The following is a 17,128-nucleotide window of genomic DNA, read 5'->3' as shown; positions in this document are numbered from 1 at the left end:
TGGTATCGCACAGTGGGTCCCAATTTTGGTACCGTGACAACACTAATCTGGAGGGGGTTCATCTGCAAAAACTAATGAACAACTAAACAATGATATTTGGTATTCGGTACTCGGTATTCAGCCAAGCGTTTAATAATATTTGGCTTCGGCCTCGGCCACAAATTTTCATTTCGGTGCATCCCTACTTTGGTTTCAGGGTAAAATACGAAGATGGAAATAAACAAGTTGACAAGACAAAAGCAGTATGCCGACACTGCAGAACAGCGGTTGGGTATGTACTTGGAAACACGTCTAACATGCTAACACATCTAAAGCGACACCACCCGAGTTTGAACGTTAACCGGCACGACTAGAAAAAGCAATCTGGTGCAAACTACGATATCGTCGTCGTTTAAAAAGAAAGAGCGTTTCCCTGACCATCGCGCTAAAGAAATAACCAACGCCATTGGAGTTGAGTAAAATTGTTTAAGCTGCACTTTAGATATAAGCATGTTTTGTTTACTGCACTTTAACAAAGTGGGAAAGCTAAGTAAGTTCCTAGTAAAACTGAATCTGAGCAGGCTTTAAAGCTGACCAGCTGCACTATACTTTTTATTTTAATTGAGTAAAACTGTTAAAGCAGAAATGTATATTTATATTTTTCATTCAAAAAATGTGTTAAAAAAACAGCAGGATTTTATTTTTCACTTTTATATTTCTATTTTCATTCAAACAATGTGAAAAAGCAGGATTTTATATATATTTGTTTCATTCAAAAATTGTGTAAAAAGAGTTAACTGCTGTGGTGGTATGTTTTAATAAGGTTACCAATAAGTAAAAGATATTTAATAGTTGTCTATTTTTTTCATTACTGTACCGGAAAAAAAACGAACCGTGATTTGTGTACCGAGGTACATACTGAACCATGATTTTTGTGTACCGTTACACCCCTACTTTATAATGACTTCCACCTCCCGTCATCCATTCATCCATCCATTTTCATAATCACTTATCCTCTTGAGGGCCGCGGGGGGGCTGGAGCCTATCCCAGCTGACATTGGGCGAGAGACGGGGTACACCCTGGACATGTCACCAGACTATCGCAGGTTACCTTAATTACTACGGCTGCTTGGAAACTTACAGAAATGACTGATGCTACTGTTGATTTTGGGAGGACAGTCTTGCATTTTAGGAACTGTTTGGATCCATTCTTTTGAAGTTTGACTCCTTGGATGGTTTTACTTGAGATATTTTAGTCTCTGCCTCATTGATTATGTCAAAGCTAATGTAAAGTCTCATAACTTTACAGAGGTGCCACATGAAATGACCAGAGTACCCTTAAAAGACAAAGCGCTCTCACTCCCAAGTCATTAGATACAGTGGTTTGGTCAGTGGACCTATGCTTCAAACTATGATGCTCTGTGTGGCTGTAGTAACTTTGACTGGGGCAAAGGAGGAAGTCAGGTGGTGTAGTAGAAAGAGCAACAACATCTGCATGCGGAGGAGATCATTGTGGGTGGAGAGGTCAAACAAACACAGGACTTTAAACATGGAGACCACTGTTGACGTACTGAACTTATGTAACTTAACTTATGTAACAACTTATTTTAACCCAAACCATGATCTTTTCCTTAACCCAACTGGAAGTTTATTTTGAAAAGACACTGTATGCATGTAGCATACACTGATACGGGCAAGAGTGATGCTAGAGGGTTATGTAGAGCGTCATAATTTAAAGTGTAGAGCTACTGACCAAGCTGCAGTGTTCCACACTCTTGGCAATGGTTGGTCCTTGTTGGTGGCTTTTCCGCTGATTCGATGTGTTGAACTGGCAGCGGAGCATGTCGTGACTGGCAGTTCGGCTTAGCGTGCGAAGAGAAAAGCAAAAGTAAGGAAAGCAAACAAATTATTAAAGTCAAGAGAGCAAGATAAAAACAAACTTGTTATATTAGGTGAGATTTTTTGCTATTGAGCTCTTTAGCAGAAACGTTTTGTATTGTTTGTATTGTTGTTTGTTTTAGTGTTCGCTAGCACACTGTAAATATCCTTTATTCTTTCAACATTGTGTTGAGTTGTTAATGTGCTAACTGGCTAACTAGCATCTTGAATCCATCCTGTCAGTCTTCCAGTTTCCCTTTTGTGTAACAAATACAGTCTACTGCCGCCTGCTAATTAGGAGAGTTACACTTGTACTAGTTGGCCATTGGCTGTAGTCTTTGCGGTGTGTTCAAGCACTGTATCCTCACAGAACGGTTCGTATGAGATCCACATACAGCAGTTTGTATTTCCTACAAATTAGTGCCCCACGAATGACGTTATGTCCTTAATATAAAGTTACATAATCATCGTTAAATTACTGTGGTTAGGCTAAAAGAAACATTGTAGGGACGTTCCTACACGTTATGAACGTTCCGACGTTCATAACGTGTTGAACACACATCTCCGGAGGAAAGTCCCAGGGGAAAGTCTTTGGTTTTGTGACACATCCACTACCCCGTCCTGCCTCCTTACACAACCACTCGGTACCACTTCCTTGTTTACTCCTGTCAGCGTATTGTTCGCGTGATCGCAGCCTTCCAAAATATGTAGGTTATGCTTGAATTACTTGCTCATGTATGCAGGATGTTTACGAATTGTACCTTTCGTAGAAAAGTGTACGAAGAATTTACGAGAGCAGCCCGGTTCAAGCGCAACTTTTTGGCGGAGACACAGGCAACATGAGGCAACACAACAGTTGGCCTTCGTTGCTACAAGTCGTTTGATGTCGGTTTGCTGTATCTGGGCCGTAAAACTCGCTAATCAATACTTAATATCTTATTTGTTTAATCTGTACACAAACTGGCGGAAGTCACTGTCCGGATTAAACAAATGAAACATAACGACAATAAATACAAATTGCCAAAGCCGCCTGACATCTAGCTCTGATTATGAGAGACCGAGAGAGGATACATGTTTTTAGATGTGTGGGTGGTGTTTTTTCCTTTTTTTTTTTTTTTTTTTTTGAGGTGGTTATTGATGTGTGTGTGTGTGTATGTGCGTGTGTGTGTGTGTTACACCTGGGGAGGCTCTCATTCAGTCGAGGTTCAAGGTTGTTCTGATGCCCCCTGAGAGTCTGTGAATGAGCACTTTAACAGGGTAACAACACGGGGCCTCTGCACATGTTATTTAAGTCATGCCAGCTCGGAGGGGGCGGTGTGTGTGTGTGTGTGTGTGTATGTGTGTGTGTGTGTGTGTGTGTGTGTGTAGAGCAGGGACATAGAGGTGGTCTCACTGCAGGTAAACCAATCAGCTCATCTACATACAGAGTTGAAATCAAAAAGCTGATTAATAAAATGTGTTACATGAAGTCTGTTTATATTACATTCCTGCTTACTTTGTGTTGCATGCACTTATTAGAAAATTTGGGGAACAGTCTGGAAAATAGATTTTATTATAAGACACCACATGGAAAGATCTGGAAACCTTTCAGTGAATGACATGATACCATGTTTGAGAGAGAACTCATAATGTTTCTGTGAAGATGACGCAAACTCAAACTAATTTGTACTCTATACTAGTTTCAATAACAGCTTTTAATATAATCTACAATTATAATACACATTCAAAAAGAGAATTGCACCCAAAATGCCCAGTTACCCCCCTTCACCCCTCCACAAAGAACACACACTCCAAAACACAAACAAAGCAAACACACACACACAACCTGCAATCTGTTAAATATTTGCCCACGGTACAGAAGTGTGGCAGTAGTATTTGCTCTGCCAAAGTTTCGGTTCTCCCAATCGCTCTGAAACACGGTTCAAGCGAACCGCGTCACCTCCGATGTGGCCTGTGTATTTATTTATAAAGCGAGGGGGGGCTGAGGGCATTTCCTCGGTCTATCTGGGGTCATACGACCCTCCCAACGTGGATAAATGAATAGTGGGCTCGACGGCCACACCGGTCCCTGATTGGTTCAGTGCACGGCAGGAATAAACACTCTCAGGGTATATATATTGCAGCAAGGTGTGACACTTCCAAGAAATGAGAAACACCAAGATAACAAAGGAGAGCTGCTGCTGAACTTAAACAGTATTCCGCTTTTTTTTTCTTTAAATAACAAAAGTAAAGATTTGAGGATGAGGACGCAGATCCAAAAAGTTCCTCAGATTGTCGAGCTGCTGAAGAAGAAGTCTGTCGGGCTGCAGCACTTCAAACCAACATCCTCAGTGTGCGTCCTGGAGAAGGATGCTGTGGAGGCTGCGCGGTGCCCTCACGCTGCCTCCAGAGCGCACAGCCTGGACGCGATCCCCGGACCCACCAACTGGCCGCTCATTGGCAGTCTGGCTCAGCTGCTGTGGAAAGGGGGTCTGATGAGACAACACGAGGCACTGGTACAGTAGAATTAATAATATCTTATTCTACAGTTGGCTATTTTTACAAGAAACACAGCCTGGTTTATTGAGTCATGCCGCAAAATTTCTAAAGAATAAAAAACATGTTCAATGTAAATTACATTTCTCTTTAAATCTTTCCTAGGTTGACTATCATAAGAAATTCGGTAAGATTTTCCGGATGAGGCTGGGCTCCTTTGAGTCGGTGCACATTGGCTCACCTTGCTTGGTGGAGGCGCTCTATAGGAAGGAGGGAAACTACCCCCAGAGACTGGAGATCAAACCCTGGACTGCATACAGAGACATGAGAGACGAAGCGTACGGACTCCTCATCCTGTAAGTCTTCTTCAAATTTCTCCTACATTCACATTTAAAGTATCCATCAGGATTCAGTTTGACTGCAAGTGAAGGCACAAATGTTTTAAAGCGTGTCTGTGTTTGCAGGGAGGGGAAAGACTGGCAGAGGGTGAGGAGCGCCTTCCAGCAGAAACTCATGAAGCCGACAGAGGTGGTGAAGCTTGACGGCAAAATAAACGAGGTAAAATACTCATAAATGTCAGAGTTGGTGTTTTAATATGTGTTTATACGCGATCGGTGACTGACGGCTGGTCTGTAAACGCAGGTGTTGGTGGACTTCGTTAGCAGAATTGGAAAAATAAACGTGGATGGAAAGATTTCTGACCTGTACTTCGAGCTGAATAAATGGTCGTTTGAGAGTAAGTTCAACTTGTTTTTGTCCACTTGTTCATTCGGGCTGCAAGATATGATTATTGTCCTCATTAATTGTGTTCTTTAGCTTGTGACCAGGGGCGTAGGTTTTGTTTCAACATTAGGGGGCCCAGTTAGGGGGGGTACTTGATTTCCTGCATGCTGGTGAATTTGTAATCCTCCATTTATGGTGGAAATGTATTTATGTGTGTGCAGAAAAACTTTAGATTTAGGTGGCAGGCAAATTAACATAGAAAAATATAATGGAATATAACACAGTGAGGCTCATGGGCATTTTTTATTGCTTTCAAATATTTATTCTCCTGTAGATCAACCTTTCAACCTTACACGTTGGTCTATAAAAATGCTTTAAAAAAGGGATGAGAGTGTCAGTTTGCTTTACTTAGTTTGCTTTTACATAAGGCTTAAGGGTACTTTCTGACGTCCTACTTTTTAAAATTCAGTTCAATTCAATGTTCACAGCGTATAAGTAAGAAACCCTTTAACGGGGAAAAAAAGATTTAAATTCTTTCTTTACTTTGCTTCTGCGTTTATCATGTGAGTCTTTTTAGCTTTTCCATTTTAGTCTTGCATTTTCTCTAATATTATTTTATTGCATTTATTACATTATATTTTACCACCTTTTATGCACCTTTTACTTCTTTAATCATGTAAACCTGTAAACCTGCCTCAACTGGAAAGCACTTTGGTTCAGCTCCTGTTGTTTTAAAATGTGCTATACTGAAAAAATGACTTGACTTGGGGACACATAGACTATGAAGCGGGTCATCCGCCAGACAATTTTGAGCATCAAACACTTAATTTCCTAATTTCTGATGAATTTTTATGCACCAATTTGTGAATTTAAGTTAAGGTGTAAATGTCTTTATTTTTGTCAAAAAAAAGTTCTCTGCTACTTTCATGTTATTTTTGGGGAGGATGAATGCACATGCTCTAAATATTTAATGTGACGTGTCCCCTGAATCCCCCCGAAATCTGTGCCTATAGCTTAAACGATTAATGGATTACCAAAAATAGCTGCAAATTAATTGTTTGTCAATCAGTTAATCAGCTTTGCAGTTCATTATTTGGTTTGTCCAAAGCCTTTGGATGTATCTATACTAACAGTGTTTATACGTATGTTGTATTTGTGACCTTTAACTCTTTAAAAAAAAGTATAAGTAGATAATGTCTGATATATCTACAAGTACGTTGAATTAAAAAGTCTTTTTGAGTCTGCATATATGTCCAGCTCTGGCTCTGAATCTCACTCTTTGCCTTTCTTTTTCATTCAGCCATCTGCCTGGTCCTCTACGACAAGAGATTCGGCCTTCTGCAGGAGAAAGTCAACGAGGAAGCCATGAACTTCATCACCGCCGTGAAAACAGTGAGTACTCCTGTTGTTTGTTCCACTCGTAGCAGCAGTGTGTGCCGTGGCACAGAGGACACCTGGGATGATCTGTGATACGCTGAGCCTGTACAAGTTCATCAGGTTCACCTCGGCCCGAGGTCAGTCGGTGATGCAGCAGTTCAGCGTCTGACTCTGACTGACACTCTCGCTGTATTTGCTGAGATTTTAGTGGGATTTTACTGGGGCAAACCAATATCACCCACAGTCAGGAGATGATAAGTGGAGGCTTACAAAGGTCTCACAGGTCAGAGGGTGCAAAAAACAACAGAAGGCTGTGATAAAGATTGAATCAAAGACTTTCTGTGTGAGTAGACGCTGATTGGATTTAACACTCTGCCCTCTTTGTCTTTCTCTATAGATGATGAGCACATTTGGCATGATGATGGTCACACCAGTGGAGCTCCACAAGAAATTCAACACCAAATCGTGGCGGAACCACACAGCTGCATGGGACCGCATCTTCAGCACTGGTACAAACACACACACACAAACGAATACTACACCACAAAACAGATAACTCTCATTTCACAAAGCTGTAGTACACTTTGTCTTCACTCGTCCGTGATGTACAAACCAGTTTGAGCTCATTTCCAGTCAGAGGACAGATAGAGAGGAACAGAGGGAGGGGGTTTGAACTGAGTGCCTCTGTGTTTTTTGTGTACTTGGCACTCTGGGTAAACGACAGCTGGAGTTGTAGTAAACTGCATGACCTAAGAGGGAGCAATCTGCCAAATATTTGTAGTAGCAGGCGGCGGGAGGGCGGGCAGAGAGGCAGGAGGAAGATGATGCTGGTTGTGCTGGAGCTCGTTACAACCTCTTACTCACAAACACACATAAACACAATTTTCCAACATTTCGTGGGAAACTTCACAAGCAAAAAGCACTTGTAGGCTGCGTGAGAGGGAGTGATGCAGTACTTAGTAGCAGCAACTGTCAGAGTGATTTTTAAACGATATTCAGCTTTTACAAGCTTATGACTCACATGATTAGTCAGGGATCAAACATATACAGAAAACAGAGACACATCACGTCTATATGATTTAGATCTCACACTTCACACATGTTGCAACTCGATCATACCGACAGCCCAAAGAAAAGGAATTTAATTCTGACATGAGATTTAATTCAGTGTGATAACATCTTTGCTGCTCTGTGTTTCCTCAGCCAAAGTCTACATAGACAAGAAGCTGAAGAGGAACTCCGTCAGAGCTCCTGATGACTTAATCGGTGACATCTTACACCAGAGCCGTCTCTCCAAGAAGGAGCTGTACGCAGCCATCACAGAGCTGCAGATCGGAGGAGTTGAGACGGTGAGCGACATTTTGCACCACAAAGAAACACGTTTCATTTACAGGAATAGTTTGATATTTTTTGGGAAATATGAATTGCTGTCTTTTGAGAGTAGATGAGAAGATTTCCCCAAATGTTCAAAGTGTTGCTTTAAAGCTATGTCTGCCTATTCCAGCTTCTTTTGTTTATTAACAGTTGATGCTCTTATGTTAGATCATCACACAGCTGCAGGCACAGCACCACATAGCTATGATCGCAGGTTAACCTCTTAAATCTTTTACCTTTCGCCTATTTTCCTCTGAGTAAGGAAGGAAAAAAAACCCTCTAAAACAAACAGGTGCTGCGGTTACATTGCCTCAGAAGTGTAAAATGAATGTGGTGTGGATGTAACTGAGGAGTCTTTGAGGGACCGCAAACATTCCTTAGCTCCCTTCAGGACCCCACTGAGGAATGCACTTTGAGTAGCAGCCTCACTAAGTGACATCTCCTCTCTGCCTCCCTCTCTCTCTCTCTCTCTCTCTCTCTCTCTCCTTCTCGCTGTGTTTATGTTTCTCAGGCCGCCAACAGTATGCTGTGGGCTATTTTCAACCTGTCACGTAACCCCGACGCCCAGAGGAAGTTGCTGGAGGAGATTAGAGAGGTGGTGGCTCCGGACCAGGACCCGTGTGGAGAGCACATCAAGAGCATGCCCTACCTCAAGGCCTGCCTCAAGGAGTCTATGAGGTACAGTACAACAGGGGGTCATGGTGCTCAGAAAATAGAACAGCTACATGAAGCTCTCGGCTGCTACTACAGTTACAATGTGAGAAATAATTAGCAGGCGATAAAGTACAGTGACTTCTAAAGGCCGCGTACGTTCAATTATTACAGCTCAGTCAAGTTAAGTATATTTTGCTGATAATACTTCTGTATTTTCACTTATATAACAATTCAGGACTTTTACTTGTAAAGCACATTATTGTCCTCATACTGTCTGTGCTGGAACCTCTGTCTGAAACGCTCCGTTTTAGCGCCTGTCTCTTTAAGCTCCCCTCACGAAAAAGCTCAGTCTGCTCTGATTGGTCAACGTTACAGGGTCATTTGTATGTCAATGTCTCTGCACCACCATTGTGGCCAGGGAATGACTATAACAGAGTTTAGCGAAACTTTCTACCATGAAAAATCCAAACTATTTGCCATAAAAATCCATTGGCACTGAGCGTTTCTGCAAACCATGGATACGATATATTTACACGTTATTATGTAGCAGATACATTGACACTGTTTCAACAATGCTGTGGTCAATGTGTGGTTACATTTAGGCACAAAAACCACTTGGTTATGGTTTGGAAAAGACCATGTTTTGGCTTAAAACGCGCCGTTTGGCGGCACAATCCTGGCAGGAAAAGAAGAAATCAACCTCTTTTTGCTAAAAACACCCATTTTTGGAGCCTAGAAACAGCAATAACTCACTAGAACACAACCGGTTTTGTTGTTTGTCTCGAACAGAGGTCTGTAGTGGTCTGCATCTTGGCAGTAGTCTAGCTTAGATCACATGCCATCCACCATTCCTTCCAGCTCTCAATGCCAAAGTCAGCTCTTATACTATGTCTTTAGAAACGTTGATACAAATGAAGCAAGCAAATGAAACGTATTTGTGGTTTGCAGAAGGGTATGTTGCTGGAAAAATCTCCTATTAAAGCTTTTAGACAAACTTCCAGACGGAATATGACATAAAATTAAAGAGAAATTAATAACATCTGCAGCCAGGATTACATGTTTCCCTGAGGTTAGCTTGTTGCTACATGTAGCAGTGTAGGCTGCGTAAAATAAACACGTGTAATAGCCTGCCTGGAGTAGATGACTATATAGTCTCAATCTGAATAATTATACAGGGGAATAAAGCGTACGAAACCAAGTATTCAGAGCAGTCTGAAGCCAGAGGTGTTTGCCCACAGGGTCTTTCCATATGTATACGTCATTTTGTGAAAGTTTGGCCACATTTCATATGAACATCCGACATTGTAAAATCACAGAAAATAAAGAAAAGGTCCCCTTTATGTATCCGAGTACTTCTTCCACCACATGACATGACATAACATCCGCTGATAAATTAGATCCTCCGTTTTCCAGTCAGTCTCACTGACTCCATCACGATCTCACTCGGTACCACGGAGATTAAAGAGGCAAAACTCACACACATGACTGACTCAAAAACATGAGATGTGGTCCCAGCTTAAATCCATGTGGTCACGTTCAGATCACTTGAAATCACTCTCGTGCAGTCACAAGTTGTCTAACATGTTATTTAAGTTCTAATGCCATAACCACATCACGCAGGGAATGTATATGATCCCCGACTGGAGATTATATCTCCCCTCATCTTGTACCGTGAAAAACATTGAGAGTAAGATTAGTTTAGTTAAACAGCTTAGATATGTGTGTCATGCTATACTACAGCTTCGCTGAGGCCGTATTCTCATGTGCTTTTTTTTTCTTTCTTTAAATTCTTACAGGTTATCGCCATCAGTCCCGTTCACCAGCAGGACCCTGGACAAAGACACTGTGTTGGGAGATTATGCCATTCCCAAAGGAGTAAGTGGCTTAGATCTCGTTAACATACACCTGACACGAGCAGATTACATTCTTGTATTCATTTACATTTGTCTGTCTGACTGTTACAAAAACCTGCTCAAATACTGTACAAAGTCTAAATGGAGCAACTCTCATGTGCAACTTAGGATCAGATTTACAGTAACAAGGTCTTTATCGGACTTTACTTTACTGTAATCTACTGTACTATCTATTATTTCTTTATAGCAAGTACTGAGGATTTTAGATCTGTATAACAGCAAACATGTAGCTTTAATTGTTATTGTCATTCATTTACAGACAGTGCTGATGATAAACAGCCACGCACTGGGCTCCAATGAGGAGTACTTTGACAATGGGAAGCAGTTCAAACCCGAGCGCTGGCTGCGGGAGAACAGCACCATCAACCCGTTCGCCCACGTTCCCTTCGGCATCGGAAAGAGGATGTGCATCGGCCGACGGCTGGCAGAGCTGCAGCTACAGCTGGCCATGTGCTGGGTAAGATCTGTTCAGCTTACAGACTCGCTATCAGTTACTTTAAAGCACTGCAGAGTTGGGTAGTTCAATAAGATACCAACTGATTCTTTTTGAGTTTTCTGTCATGTCACTCTCTTAAAACTTTCACTGACTGACGATATCGAACTCTGCTTGTCTTTCTTACAGTTGGTCAGAGACTATGAGATCGTAGCAACAGATAACAAGCCACTCGACGTCGTCCATTCAGGACTTTTGGTTCCCAACAGAGAACTTCCTGTTGCCTTCATCAAGAGATGAGGTGAGCCAATCTCTCTACTTGGATCTCCAGTTTTTATAATAGTTTGACATTTTGGGAAATATACTTATGCCCTTTCTGTCCAAGAGTTAGATGACAATTGATACCACTCTCATCTCTATCAGTTAAATATGAAACTGAAGCCTGTTAGCTTAGCTTAGCACAAAGACCTGAAACCGGGAAAGGTTTAGCCTAGATCTGTCGTATGCAGCACCTCTAAAGCTCACTAGTTAACAGAGGTGTGGACTCAAATTTGATGACTTTAGACTCGAACACCAGTGACTCGTGACTTCACCTGGACTTTAGCCTTATAACTTGAAAATACTTGATACCTTCCCAAAAACCCAAAGATTAAAAAGTTAATTATTTAAAAAGTGTGCCATGAATCAATTAATTTCCCTTCAATTCCTAAGTCAGCTGACTTTGATGCTATTCATTCTCAGCAAGTCGACACTTCTCCAGACAATCCACTTTGTTTGAATCCGACAGCATCCAATCAAGTTGCAGGAGAAAACCATAAAGAGCTAATGTTACATTACTGAGCGCCAGTTGAAAAAATGATACCAAGTTAATTGTGTTTTTCGCATATAAAAACTATGTGATAGTTAACAAAAAACAATTAACAGTATGCAAAATGTGCGGGACAAAAGTAACAAAGGGAGACACACCAACTTGATGTTCTTACTTTAGGGGCGGGACACATGTCGGGTCTTTAACCGCCTGGGAAAGCAAGGTTGGGCACCGGGTTCTACTCTTGTGCCTACTGTGTGCCAGCTTTCAAGAGCGTGCAGGCAGGTTGCATCTGGGTGTGTATTGGGCCTAAAATATTGTCTGTGGGACAGATGCAAAGCTCTGGATAGCCCTGCAGTAAGATGATCAACTTCTCCTCCATATTTATCATAAACTGATATTTATGGAAAAAGGGAACAATATCTGCTGGCTGTGATTGGTTGTTTCTCAACATTTGACATGTGGTGCGCCGTGCACCATGTGGAAGGCTTGCACGGCGCCCACTTTTGAGCACACCTTCTGTGCATCTAACATTGAAAACAATGGATTTGAGGGTGCAAAAAATGCAACTTGTGTGCAGGTTCTTACTCTCCACAAGAAAGTAAATAAGCATACCACCCAAAATGCCAAACTCTCACTTTAAGTCTGATATTTTTTTAATCCTGTTTTCTCATACACTGTAACAACAAAATGGCACACAGTAAACACTGTGGCTTTCACACTAATTAATGAATTATTTTTCCTTTCCTTCCACTCTCAGGCTCCATATTCAACTCTTGTGGACGTAGTGGCAGAAAGACGATACCTCTGTTGCCATGGCGCTGATGGTCCAGTGACTCCCTGTATTGCTGCTCTGTAAATATAAAAAAAAAGACACAGAAATTATGACACATGTAATCATGCCATAAATACCTCAAACTTATTTAAAACTATTGCTTATGACTGATGATGACTGACCAAAATACCAGTGGTTATGTACAAACTGAATGTTGTACCAAGGCACCTGTGTATGTAAATGTCTTTTTCTTTTCCTTGTTAAATAACTTATATATATATGAATAGGTCATGTTTATTTTTCATTGTGTATATACAGTGTTATTATGATGTTGTAATATTGTACATTGTTTTATGTAGAGTCATATTTTATTCACTGAAATAAATAAATACATACATAAATATATCAAAGCCGAGCCTGTGTCTTTCATAAGTATTTGTGTGATTTGAAGTCTTTACAGCTTGATTAACAGTAGATATTCAAAATGTGTGCTGTTGTTGATGTTTTTAAGTGTCTTGTGAATGGTTAAGAACAATCTTCACCTGATTATTTTCTTGAAAAAAGATGCTGCAGATGACTAGAACTGGAATTTATTAGCTGGAAAACACTAGGGGCCCGTAGCATAAAGCCTCACCCAGTCCAAATTCAAAGTAGATAACAATATCACAGAAAATAAACGTTTCAGTCATGTTAATTTTTTTTTGGCCCAGGCACTTTTTTTTTTCCAAAAAAAGAGGGTAAAACATTGTACTGAATGTGGGATTATGAATGAAAAACAAGTCAAAAACAAGAGAAATGTCTATTTAGGAGCTTACTGTTTATAAAAACATAGAAAACTCAAACCCTTAAGACCAAGGAGCCATTTGCTTATCATTTCTGTATATTTATAACAGTCTGCGGTGCGAGGAAAGAGTTCAAAATTACTCTAAAAGTGAGGAGTGTCATTGACTACAAAACCCATAAGCTATCGGGTCATTGCTGACTATTGATTGGCTCTGAGCCTGAAGTTAGTAAGGCAGGCCCTCGTTGGTTATTTAAGCCTAGACTGTCAGTATGGAAGCTCCCATTGGCTCAAGGAAACGTGTCAATCAAAAGGTCAGGAATTTGCCACCATTTTTTTTAGAGATATTTTTTGGGGCATTTTTGCCTCCAATTGATAGGACAGCTTAAGTGTGAAGGGGGAGAGAGAGAGGGGGAATGACATGCAGCAAAGGGCCACAGGCCGGAGCCGAACCCGGGCCGCTGCAGCAACAGCCTTGTACATGGGGCGTCTGCTCCATCCACTAAGCCACCGACACCCCTGGAGTTTGCCACCATTTTGAAAAGGAGGGGTCGACTTATTTGCATGCAAACTGGATAAATTATGGATAATATATGGAGTATAATGATGAGTAGTATGATCATTTGAAACAATGCAACAGCAGTTGTAGATATCTATGGATGAATATCTAATGTGTTTGGACTAAATATTTCACTGGATTTAGATCATTTGGACCTTTAGGACTGCATGAGCACCATTTTTGTTGCCGTATAATAAATCTGTGAATTACCAGTATGCATAAAAGGCGAGTTATAACTGTTGGTTTGTTGTTTGTCTGAAAGAAACATTTATTAAAACCTGCTGTGGTATCTGTATCTTGAAACGGTCTGCATCAGCTGAACTGCAAGGAGAGTGGCTTTCAAAGGATAGGTCATATAGGTAAACCAGCAGTTGTTTACATATCATAGGTCATCAATAAAACCTTTGAAATGCCCATGTCAGATTGTTAACAATGAAATTATGATAAATAATATTGTATATAATTATTAGTAATGATATAATTTGTGGTATTTTAACAGTTTATTGTTGCAACATAACATTTATTATTGCAACTTAAGAAATAATAGCCATCGAAATAATCTTTATAGACGGTGAACAAACCAATAATTAACCACAGACACATACTTGATATAATATTTAAAATGTTATAATATGTGCAACAACCAACGATACAACATGTATACATCAGTCTGAATTTGTTTTAAACGTTATCTAAGGTTCATAATCAGTGAGGGTCAGTGTTAATACAGTGTGTGACTTACTATAGCCCACTGACCTAATCCTACAATCTTAAAATCATGTTACACAATAATCATTGTCTACTGTTAGCAGCTGGTTATGTTACGAAAGTGAGTTATGAGGTGAGGAGCTTATAGAGCACGTCATGTTACTGTATTTAGAATGAGACCAAATTAATTAACTAAATAATGACAAAAATAGAAACAGAGAGGGGGTGTGGAAGCTTTCAAATACTTTTTCCTTTGCTCTTTAACATTGTGTATAAAAAAAACTCCTCACAAACAACTACTTGTTAGCAGTTTCCCAAGATATTTTCCTCTTAACCTAACACTTACTAGATTTTGCTGATACAGTAACACCTCTGTATCTAAACCAGCAGGATTTTTTCTTGTAATGGACTAAATGTATATTGTGGCCTTGGTACTTTTACATAAGCACAGGATCGGAGTGCTTCCTCCACCATTGCTCAGTTTACCTCAGTCTTAAGGACAAGCAAAGCTCCTTTGAGGACAGCCTGAAGGCGAGCAACAACATTTATGAGCTTCATTGTCCTCAGATCCCCTCCCTGGCAATTTTACGCAGCTTCACACCTTAATTTGTGTGACTCATATGACTGCCGTGAGGCCTATAGACTCACATGTGACCTCAGGTGACATCAACACGTGAACCAGGCAGCAGAAGTTAAATGCCTCCGAGTGGATTCACCTCTCAGGAGAGACGTTTTCATGAGTCTATATTTTCATCAATGATTTGTTGAAATATCCTAAATAAAACTAAAATGTTACCATGTGTAGAAACCGATCAAGAGTGCAGATATGACTGGGGATAACTTTTCTGTCGGGGCAAATTCTAAACCAGTGGTTCCCAACTGGTTCAGCCACAGGGTCCAGATATCTCCTCAGTCACTAGTTCAAGGTCCACACATTTTAATATATTCAGCATCATACTTGCATTTGTCCATGTCATCAAGCTGCTGTCTCTGTCAATTACCTGTCCTTTAGTTGCTCACTCTACAGCAGGAAACTGCACTTCAACATAAAAGCTCTGTGCTGGAAATTTACTGTACTTCAAAATAAAGTTTACACGTTCCCGAGTCACTTGTGGACCGTTCAGAATGGACCCACGACCCACTTTTGGACTGCGATCCACTAGTTGGGAACCACTGTTCTAAAGATTGGTAATTATTTAAAGGGTCAGTTCAACTAAATTACCAAAGGAGATATCTTACTCACACATGTCCAGTGGTAAAGCCACACAGATAGGTACATTACATTACAAACACTTTTGTCTAAAGCAAATTACAGTAACTGCATTCAGCTTACAAAGAATATTTCATAGTTTGAGTTTCAATTGAGTTTTTTTTTTTCATTAAAATTACTTCCTACCAAAGAATATGTGGATATTGTGCACTGTGAGTGTTGTTATTCAGGTTGAGTGACACGTCGTGAATGGAAACACGTTACAACGCTTTAATTTTTTTAACGAAGCTGTCCTAGTTTTTATTACAGTGATTCAATTTATCTGTAACATGGTAAACACCATGGGAACAGCATAAATGAATTGCAGGCCCTAGTGAGGATCGAACTCACGACCCCTGGTTTACAAGACCAGTGCTCTAACCACTGAGCTATAGAGCCGCAGCTGTTTCCAGCGCTGTCCGTGTCTCGTGTCATCAGTGTGGCCACTGACAGCTGGGTGTCATATCCAGATGTAATATGTTTAATGACAACGGCATAGATAGCATTGTTTAAACGCTGCACATGCAGAGTGATGTATATTGAGGAGATTTGATGGCTCAAATATTGTTTTATAATAACGTTTAAAGTATTGAAAGTGAATCCTAAATCACAACATGGAGTCGAGATCTCAGTGACTGATTTATTAAAACCAAAACTACAGTCTCTGCATGGCTACAAACCACATGAGGCGAGTGAGAATGAACACATAATTAATAATTGTGTGTTTTAAAAGTTTGATGACTGACCTGACACTTGAAGGAACAGGAACAGGAACTTGATGGAAATGGGACAACACTGCCACCCAGTGGCCCAAACCTGCTCTCACTGAGTCTGTTAATGTTTTACTGTTTTGAAACGCTTTATTTCACATTTTAATTTATTTATGTATGCGAATGACAACAAGTTTCATGAGTAATGTTTTTAAGGTGTTATTCATCTTTTAATAGATTTTCTTAAGACATAAATCAAGAGATATATGTTGCTTAACTTGCTTTGGATGATTATATTATATTATATTATATTATATTCAAATGATATACTGTTTTATTGCATTTTAAACTATAATGTCTTTTACTATATTTCTGTAATAATACAGAAAAACACAGTATTATCTAATCATATATTATTGTGTACACTGTTTACGTACTATTTAATTATTCATTTATTTATTTATTTCCTTTCTTTGGTATAGCTGATATTCTGGGTTTCCTTTGGTTAATATAGGATATATATATATAGCATAGCCTATTCCTTCGGTCATCAACTGTGAGAAAATTTCGTATGAAATAATCTCTGTGTCTCCAGATGTATGTAACAGAAACAAAAATTATTCATTTATTCATAACTGCAGGCTTTACTGCTTCTAATCAGATCATTATGTCACTCTTGTTTTGTAATTTAAACTTCATTTTTAAAATTGTATTATTATTTATTAATTCTAT

General features: G+C 40.0%; 1 protein-coding gene, 1 long non-coding RNA gene and 1 other non-coding gene across 3 annotated transcripts in view; 1 reads left to right on the top strand and 2 right to left on the bottom strand.

Moving 5' to 3' along the window:
* The window catches only part of LOC126386128 (uncharacterized), a 6,515-nt gene extending 2,696 nt beyond the window's left edge, over positions 1 to 3,819 (bottom strand). Inside the window, exons 1-2 of the long non-coding RNA XR_007569466.1 lie at positions 3,036 to 3,819; positions 1,733 to 1,841 (exon numbers count right to left, since the gene is read on the bottom strand). This is a non-coding gene — a long non-coding RNA (uncharacterized LOC126386128). The remainder of the gene's footprint in view (positions 1 to 1,732; positions 1,842 to 3,035) is intronic.
* Positions 3,820 to 3,967: 148 nt separating this feature from the next.
* On the top strand, positions 3,968 to 12,788 carry LOC126386119 (1,25-dihydroxyvitamin D(3) 24-hydroxylase, mitochondrial). The gene is made up of 12 exons (XM_050038262.1): positions 3,968 to 4,352; positions 4,498 to 4,688; positions 4,797 to 4,890; positions 4,975 to 5,068; positions 6,356 to 6,447; positions 6,830 to 6,941; positions 7,636 to 7,781; positions 8,318 to 8,484; positions 10,257 to 10,335; positions 10,633 to 10,830; positions 10,996 to 11,107; positions 12,375 to 12,788. The coding sequence occupies exons 1-11, from the start codon at positions 4,098 to 4,100 to the stop codon at positions 11,104 to 11,106; spliced, it is 1,539 nt and encodes a 512-aa protein (XP_049894219.1). The 5' UTR covers positions 3,968 to 4,097; the 3' UTR covers position 11,107; positions 12,375 to 12,788.
* Positions 12,789 to 16,012: 3,224 nt separating this feature from the next.
* Positions 16,013 to 16,085, bottom strand: trnat-ugu (transfer RNA threonine (anticodon UGU)). Its single transcript has one exon. It is a non-coding gene; the product is annotated as a tRNA-Thr (tRNA).
* Positions 16,086 to 17,128: the final 1,043 nt, after the last annotated feature.

This window comes from Epinephelus moara, chromosome 24 (genome assembly GCF_006386435.1).
Source record: "Epinephelus moara isolate mb chromosome 24, YSFRI_EMoa_1.0, whole genome shotgun sequence".
NCBI classification, from domain to species: Eukaryota; Metazoa; Chordata; class Actinopteri; order Perciformes; family Serranidae; genus Epinephelus; species Epinephelus moara.
This window is presented reverse-complemented; position numbering and strand designations above follow the sequence as displayed.